Genomic DNA, 8,867 nt, shown 5'->3' with positions numbered 1-8,867 from the left:
AGGATAGAACTATTGTAGAGACACTGACACTGCCCTGGATGTAATAAAGGCCTGACTGTGTCATAAACTTAGGAGTAGAGTTTAGGAGACCCTCCCCCGGTTGAACTGTGAATGTAAGACCAAGAAGAGTTAATGCTGAGTGGAAATTCCCCAGAGAAGATCTCTGCGGGGGTCTCAATGTTTGTGACTTGATAACTGTGGTCTGGAACGGAGATGGGGTTTTATGACCTCCGGGGAGTCACTATATAGAGACACACACACCTACAGTGCCTTAATTCTTACGCACCCACACCCACATGCACACTCACTCACGTGCACACACATACACACAGGTATGCGCACATAGTCACTCACGAGCACTCATATAGACACGCGGGAGCGCGCACATGTAGGCATTCACGTGCTCGCACACACAAACATGTAAACATAGTGCTTAGTTTTATGGCACCTTGTAGAGGGAGTAGAAGGGGGGTCATTTACACAAAACTGCATGTAACAGACAAAGGAGTTGAGATCTGCAGAGAAAGTCCGGGGTTCTGTACATCTCCCTTCTAGAAGGTATAATCAATAAGTGTGTATGAATAAAGGTATTGTTACTTGACTACTGAGTCCCGGTGTTCTTTCTGGAAGTCTGACGAATATACGAACCGGGGTGAAACTGCTTTTCGTAACAGTTTTGGTGCCGAAACCCTGGGATTCGCTCGAGGCCCAGAGAGGACGAATTGGCAGAGCTGAGATCGTGAAAACGAGGCGAACAGAGAGCCGGCTCAATCATTTATAAGGTAAGCACCACCTGTTTATTTTCGAAGTGTGCATATTGAATAAAGTCTAAATTATCTGTTCGCCAAGTTGAGCGTATCTCAGTGTAATTTCACTCAGTAGTTAAAAGAAACGGTGTTTGATCCGTTTTAGTGGCGGTGTGTGATCCGTCTTAGTTAGTAATTAATAGAATCGGTGTTTCATCCGAGGCAGTGTGTGATCTGTCTTAGTTATTAGGAAAAAGTGGCGGTGTGTGATCCGTCCTCCATGCGTTAAAGCAGGAATGTGTGTTACTATTAGTTAGAAAGCGGGGCTGAAAGGCCTCGTCACCGGTGAAGGCCGTGTGTGTCACGGGTTTGGTTACCCCACCTAGTCTCGGACGCGGGGCTAGGACCTGTGAGGGCAGGAGATCCAGGGTGGTGACCTGGGGATTGGTGACTCCTTAAATAACTAAGTCGGGGAGAGGGCCCTGTCACAGTCTGAAGTATGCATAAAAGCAGGATCGGTTGCTTTCGCCGGTTAGATTCCGAGCTGAGTTGAACCAGTGCCTGATGCAGAAGGAGGGCTGTGTAGTGTGTTTGAAAGCGCAGTTCTGTGTCTCTTCTGAAGTACGGGTGTCAATTAAAGTAACAAAAAGAATTTGGGTCTAAAAGTGTGTGTTTGTGGTGTGCAGAAATTGCGGCAGGAGGCCGTGTCGCGAATTATTGCAAACTGTGAAGTCAATTGGGGGGTTTAATTTGGTTTTATTTTTTCTGGGGAAGAGAAACTGCGGTATCCAGTCCGTGGCGCAGTTTGAATAATTCGTGAGGCAAATGTGGCGCGATCTGACGATTGTGAGCCTAATTGTCCTAGTTTTGTGAGGTGTGAGCGGACGGCACCCGCTCTTGGTGCTGACTGGGGCGTTCTCCTGGATCAGCAGAGGAGGAAGTGTCCCGCAGTGAGTTGTGAAGGGGACTGCGAGAAGCAGGTGTGTGATAGCCAGCCTCAGGGGGCGGACTCATTTGTGGGACGGAGGAGGAGTACCAAGGAGGAGCTCGGAGGGTTCCGAGGAATACTACAGCGGCATCTGGTGGTAAGTAAAGGGAATTTCAGGTGAGTAAAATCATGGCTGAACAAGAGGAGATTATTAGAGAAGGAGTGAGGAGTCCAACGGAGGGAGAAATGCAATGGAAAACTGTTGAGAAGCAAAAAGAGAAATTAGGGGAAGCATTGAAGATCACCATGACAGGACACCTAACAGGTAAGAATGGTAAAATACTAGAAATGGGGAAGGAAATAATGAGTGTATGTGATCAAGCTGGAATAAAAGCTGATGTGCGATGCTCTCTTGCAAAAGTTTTGTTGGAAGCGGCCAAGGCATCTGAGGAGAAGGAGGAGAAACTCAGGAAAGAGTTGGATGGAGCAAATATCTTGGAGAAGAGGGGAGTTAAGGACCGAATAAAAGAGGAGGAGGAGAAACGAGCCAGGCTGGCTGCATGGGGAATCAGCTGCCAAGGATTGGAGCACTGGATGAGGGAACCTGTGGAAGAGGAAGGTAAGTTGAGACCTGATTGTCTTCCACACCCACAGCCCACGGCTCCTCTTTTTTCAGTATGTCCTCCTCCATATTTTGGTAATTATCCTATGTTGAGCATTAAGGATGGCAGCATGGAGAATGAAGATGGTGTGGTGCTGCGACTAACTGGAGGGCAGGCTGAGTGTGAATATGAGGAGCAGCACCGCCCAAGGCCGCAGCAACAAATGATAACAATGGGACCTGAAAAGATAGCGCCACCTGCTACTCAGGTCCAGACCCATGTGGATCATAAAGAGGACGAGGAAGGAGAAGAAGAACGGTCCAGTGCAGCAGGAGCGACAGCTAGGTCTCCTCCGGAATTATCAGCCGGAGAGGCAGAGAGATTGGTGGAGATGCTTTGCAAGCGACTCGAAGAAGAAGAATTGACTGAAAAATTTAAGAAGCAAAAAGGAGTAGCTGAAGGGAAAGCAGACCCGCCTTTGGATGTGAGAAAAAAGGTGCATCTTAAGGTGCACTTACCTAAGGTAAGAGGTGTTGACTCTTGGGATGGATGGATACAGGGCACTCTGGAAGAGGATATAGATGAATGTAGTGTCATTCAGAGTGCAGGAGGGGATGAAGATGACTCAAGAAGACAGCACGCGTTTGGACTTCGAAAAGAGCGAGAGGAGATGGAGGAGCAGTGGCTTCAAAGTGGAGGAATGCGTGGAGAACATCCAATGTTGAGAAGAAGTCAAATGACAGCGGCAGAAAACCCCCAGAAGGGGGTCATGGGACGTTCCAATTATGCATTAGAAATGCCCCTAGTGGTCACAGCAGGAGGTGAGAGACGATATAAACCATATGGAGTAGGGGATGTTACAGCTCTAGTGCAGATGCTCCCACCCATCATTGATGGAGGGGCGGGTTGGCTGAGACAACTTGATAAAGTGACATCAGGCACACAGCTCGCCTTGGGGGATTTTCGAGCCATAGCTGGCCGGTGTATGACAGTTACTGCGTTGGAGGAAATCCAGGTACTGGCAGCTGTCATCACTAGACCGGACTCCACACCCTTTTTCAGAGTGCAGGAGCAGATTGGGAATGCTGTGCGTCAACAATACCCCACCCCAAATGCGGCTGCCATTACAAAGTTAGAATGGAAGCCTGATCAAAATCCCAGAGATTATGTAGAGCAGGTGAAAGAGAAGTGGATGCAGAACACAGGTTACAATCCTTCTGCACGTGGTCTTCACCAGGTGTGGTTTAGAAAGGCAGTATTAGAAGGGATACCAGAAAAGGTAAGAGAAAAAATTTTAGATGTCCCTGATTTGGAAGGAGCAGACGCACATCACTGGGAGAGACATTTGGTGCATTATTTGGATAAATACAAGCAAGGTGAAGATAAGAAAAAAGGGGAGGTGGAGGAGCTTCAGGAACAATTGCTTAAGCTGAACTGGGGAGAAGCGAGACAGAAGGTAAGTGAAAAGAAAAAAGAGAACAAATTAACTGATTCATCAAAGGTGATGGTAGCTCAAGGCTGCCCACCTGAGTCTAATAGACCTGAATTTAATCCAAATGTTTATCCAATGAATCCCTGGACACATTATGATGGTTTGCAGAGTCCACCCATGGCCAGCTGGGGAGGTAATGTGTGGGCCGGTAGAGGAAGGGCAAGAGGCCGTGGTGGCTCGGTGAGTGCGAGGGGCGCCTGGGGCTATGGAAGGGGTGCGCCTGGAGCGGGTCGTGGGCCTAGAGGTGTCTGTTGGGTGTGTTATCAGCCTGGGCACTGGGCGAAAGACTGTCCACAGCAGCCACAAATTCAACAGCAAATGGGCCCGCCGCAAGCAGGAAGGGGTGGTCCATATTATCAGGCTCCAAACCCACACATGATCCCTGGACCAAGACCTCAAATGCCGACCTGGGAGGCCGGCTGGAACAGCCAGGACTGGCAGCAGTGACACACCCCACAGGGAGGCCGAGGAGAGGGGGGAAAGGCAGACCCCTTACTCTCACTGACGGTGAATGGACTGACTCTGCCGTTCCTTGTTGATACAGGAGCTACTTATTCAACCATCCAAGAAGTTCCTGATAACACTAAATTATCTGGGGACGAGGTCAGCGTGGTCGGCTTCTCTGGGGTTTCAATGACATTGCCAGTGACTGTTCCTTTAAAGACTGAAATTGGAAAGCAAGCAGTGGCTCATCCATATGTTATTTCAGCGCAGGTGCCTGTGAACTTGATGGGGCGAGACCTGCTCATCAAACTGGGAGCTGTGATCATGTGTGGGCCTGATGGTTTAACAGTGACTCTGAAGGATGGCACACAGCTTCCATGTGTGGCCACAGGTACGAGAGGACAGTGGCTGCTGTCTGAGGACATTGATCGTACAGCAGAAATCTACTGGGCCCGGCTGACGACCTCTAACGGCATCCTGGCACACTTCCAACTCTGGCGGCCCTGGATCATGGCCCTGGACGTGTATGCTCCACCCATTGACCCATACCACGTGACACTCTTTTATGATCGCGAAAACACTGAGTGGTATGAAGATCTGTTCCATGAATTCCTGGAGGGAAGGCATGGCAGGTCTCTACCAGAGATATTTATGTTGGACCGCAGGGGGTAGCAGCCCTGGTCCATTTGTCGGAGGAACAAAAGAGCTGGTTCCGAATGGGTGATGAATCTGTGCCTCATGTGTCTCTAGCGGTTCATTCTGGACATCAAGCGAAGGACTTGGGTCCCATGATGCGTGTAGCTTCACGAGCAATTGATTGGCAACTCACACAGATTCCTGATGTCTCCTTCTCTCCAAGTACTAAAACTTACAGAATTTCAACATCACACACAGATGACACTGTATTGGAACATCGTCACATACGTAGGACACATGGTAGGGAACTGACAGATCATCCAGAGGCCGTTAAAGGCCTCTCACAGTTGCCTCACACACTGTAGTCACAGGGGCCTACGGATGTTGGCTTAACCACCTGTTCGCCTGTGACCTTTGAACTTAAATCTGACATTCCAATATGGCGTCCGCAGTACCGACATTCACCGCAGGCAGAGGAAGGCATTGCAGAGACTATTGAAGGGCTGTTAAGGTGGGGTGTTGGAGCCTTCCACGTCTCAATGGAACACGCCTATTTTGCCAGTGGAAAAGCATGGCACAGGTAAATATCGTATGGCTCATGATTTGCGGACCATTAATGCTATTTTGAAAACTACAACTGTGCCAGTTCCTAATCCATTTACTGCATTGACAAATCTCTCCCCAGATCAGCGTTGGTTTACATGCATTGACCTGGCAAATGCCTTCTTTTGTTTACCTTTGCACCACTCTCTCCGTGATGTGTTTTCTTTCTCTTACAGGGGTCAACAGTTAAGGTATACTCGGTTGCCACAGGGATTTGCTCTGTCACCGGGGATTTTTAACCAGGTGTTGAAGCAGACGTTGGAACCATGTGTGATGCCGGCTGGCTGCACTCTGGTTCAATATGTTGATGACCTCCTGATTGCCGCTCCCACGGCAGACGCTTGCTTTCAGGCCACCATGACCGTGCTCAGGAGACTGGCAGAGGCGGGCTTTAAAGTGAGTAAGACAAATTACAGTTGGTGAGACCACAGGTGACTTTTTTAGGGAGAGAGGTGAAACAGCATATGGTGGGATGATGGCAGCTCATAGAAGTGCCATTCTCTCCCACCCGCGGCCGGAGACTGTGAAAGAGATGCTTTCCTTTTTAGGTCTCACAGGCTACAGCCGGCAGTATATTCCAGACTATGTGGGCCGCACTAAGCCTTTGCGTGATTTGGTAAAGCAGCATGGAATGAGAGACCTGACTGCTAAGTTGAACTGGACTACTGAAGCTGAACAATGCTTTATTTCTCTGAAACAGGATCTTTCTCGAGCAGTGGATTTAGCTGTGCCAGATTACAACAGGGACTTCTTCTTAGATGTTTCTGAAACAAAGGGGTGGTGAATGGCGTTTTGTTTCAGAAAAAGGGGAGGTAGACAGGTTTTGATGTACATCAGTGTATGCTTAGATAACATGGAGAAAAGGCACCCTACATGCACTCAGCATGTAGCTGGAGTGGCAAAGGCCATCCAGAAAGTAGCACATATAGTTAGAGGACACCCACTGAGAGTTTTAACAACACACAGTGTGGTGGCTTATGTTAACTCACAGGCCTTCACCATGACCCCACTTAGACAACAGAGGCTCAGCAAAGTGCTGGAGGCCCCAAATTTGACTTTTACACATGAAGGGATAAATATGGCAGACCAAATGGGTCAGGGGAACCGCACGACTGCGCTCAGGCGGTCTGGAAAGAAGAGAAGACAAGACCAGATCTCAAAGCGGAAGCCATGGAAGGAGCAGAGGATCTCTTCACAGATGGCTGCTGCTTCAGGGACGAGAAGGAGGGGCTCAAGGCAGGCTATGCAGTGGTAAGTAAGAGGGGGGAGCAGCTGGAGGTGATCAAAGCAGCAAAGTTGGAAGGGCAGCAGTCAGCGCAGAGAGCAGAGGTGATTGCACTGATTGAAGCCCTTAAATATGCTCAAGGAAAGAAGATAAACATTTACACTGATTCAGCCTATGCCTTTGGAGCCGCACATGTGGAGCTGGGTCAGTGGAAGAGAGCTGGATTTCTCACTACCAATCAACAACCAATTAAACATGAGAAGGAGATGAGGCGCTGGAAGAGCGCTGGAAAGACCCCTGGAGGTGGCAATAATAAAGTGCAAGGGACACGACGATTCGGCCACCTGGGTTGCTCGAGGTAATCGAGCAGCAGATGAAGCAGCCAAAAGGTGGTTGGTTACACAGGGATCAGACAAATGGTAAGTATGGGAATAGATTGGGAAGAAAATCCAGGGCTGGAACGCGAAGAGATCATAAAGAACAGGAGAAGGCCTCTCCAGAAGAAAAGTCACTCTGGAAGGAGAGAGAGCCATAAAGGTAAGCAACATTTGGAGGGGCCAGATGGAAGACCAGTGTTGACGGCAGATATGGCAGAGAAAAGATCAGAGAAGCTCATGGCTTTGGGCATGTGGGTGTGGCCCAGATGGAGAGGAATCTCTGTCATTGGTGGCACCCATTCCTGAAGGACATGTTGAGGGAGCATGTGCGAACCTGCCTTATCTGTGGCCACACAATCCTAAACCCACAGTGAAACCAGAGATGGGTAGTTTCCCCTGGTCCAGAGGCCGGGGCAGGAATAGTGATTGATTACACAGACATGGTGACACCAGCGAGGGCTTTAGATACCTGCTGGTATGTGTGGATAGTTTGACAGGGTGGCCAGAGCGTGGCCAGCCCGGAGAGAAGATAGTACAACAGTCATTAAGTGTTTGATAAATCATTACATTCCCTGGCATGGATTCCCAGAGAGAATTAGATCAGATAATGGGACACATTTTAAGAATAAACATTTGCAGGAAGTGGAATCCATGCTAGGGTTGCAACACAGGTTTGGACCGTTTATCATCCACAGTCTCAAGGTAAGGTTGAGCGAATAAATCAAAACTTAAAAAATAAATTGGCTAAGATCTGTGCACAGACCAAAATGGATTGGGTTGAGGCGTTACCATAGCCTCATGAGCATTAGATGCTCAGTAAATCAGTCTACCGGGTTCACTCCTTATGAGCTGTTCACCGGGAGACAATTTCCTGGACCCACTGCAGGGATGCCAGCCTTTAGACAAGAAATGCCTACATTTGAACATTTAAAGCAGTTTAAAGCACTAAAAGCTCTTGTCTTAAGTTTTACATCACAGGTGACTGCGGGCCAAGGACAGGAGCAGACGGTGCCAGAGGCGAAGTGGGTGTGGCTGAAGTTACAAACGGAAGTGGAACGAGCCCAGGTGGACAGGTCCATTGAGGTGGGACCAGGACCTCACACGCAGTTCAGCTGAAGGGGAAAGGTGAAACCTGGTACCACTGGAGCCAGTGTGCTGTAGCGAAGAGCCTAAGCGGTCGGAGAGGCTTTTGGCAAAGAAAAGAGGGGGAACTCGGCTGAGACCCCCACATGGATCCCAGCCCAGGGACAGAATAAATCCCTGATCCATGCAACGACTGAAGGGTAGTCTACCCCGGAAGTTGAAGAAAGAAGAGCAACAGAGAATCGCCCGACTCAGAAGATAAAGGTGGTTTCATAAAAACAAGTGGAAAGTGAAACTATATTGAATCAAGAGAATAAGATTAAAAAAAACAACAACAACAAATAAATAAACAAACTAAGATGGGATTGTGGGGAATTGGAAAGAATGGTAGTGTTAGGAGTGATGGCTGTTGTTTTGTAACTGTGATTTTTTTCCTAAGTGAATTGCCCATAGACAGACTGAATCCATCCGGCGACTCCACCATCACAGGCCACGGTGAAGCGAACCAAACGCAGTGAAACAGGTAAATCAGATGAGTGTTTGGATTATTATGGCGGTATAGAGTTGGACTACGTTAAAGGGTCCACTACCTCGTATACATTCGACTTTGTGCTGTCATTAAATGTAAAGGCTTAAACAGTTCATGGCGGGGATATGATGTCTGGGTAGGTTACAATCCAATGGTAGATATAGAGTGTAATAATCAGAAGCTTGGCTACCCCTATCACACT

At 48.5% G+C, this 8,867-nt stretch overlaps 1 protein-coding gene across 1 annotated transcript; it reads left to right on the top strand.

Moving 5' to 3' along the window:
- The first annotated feature begins 1,385 nt into the window (after positions 1 to 1,385).
- On the top strand, positions 1,386 to 8,135 carry LOC109200940 (uncharacterized). Its single transcript, XM_025904159.1, has 6 exons — positions 1,386 to 1,999; positions 2,096 to 2,293; positions 4,478 to 4,764; positions 5,301 to 5,428; positions 5,628 to 5,847; positions 8,019 to 8,135. Exons 1-6 carry the CDS (start codon positions 1,864 to 1,866, stop codon positions 8,133 to 8,135), a joined length of 1,086 nt encoding a protein of 361 aa, XP_025759944.1. The 5' UTR covers positions 1,386 to 1,863.
- Positions 8,136 to 8,867: the final 732 nt, after the last annotated feature.

This window comes from Oreochromis niloticus, unplaced genomic scaffold (genome assembly GCF_001858045.2).
Source record: "Oreochromis niloticus isolate F11D_XX unplaced genomic scaffold, O_niloticus_UMD_NMBU tig00000204_pilon, whole genome shotgun sequence".
NCBI lineage: Eukaryota > Metazoa > Chordata > Actinopteri > Cichliformes > Cichlidae > Oreochromis > Oreochromis niloticus.
This window is presented reverse-complemented; position numbering and strand designations above follow the sequence as displayed.

Bases quoted from the DNA above. Each gene is read 5' to 3' on its own strand.
- LOC109200940 (XM_025904159.1), top strand. From the start codon at position 1,864: ATGGCTGAACAAGAGGAGATTATTAGAGAAGGAGTGAGGAGTCCAACG. The intron at 2,000-2,095 runs GTAAGAATGGTA...CTCTTGCAAAAG, and splicing joins CATGACAGGACACCTAACAG to TTTTGTTGGAAGCGGCCAAG. The intron at 4,765-5,300 runs GTGACACTCTTT...TGGCGTCCGCAG, and splicing joins CACCCATTGACCCATACCAC to TACCGACATTCACCGCAGGC.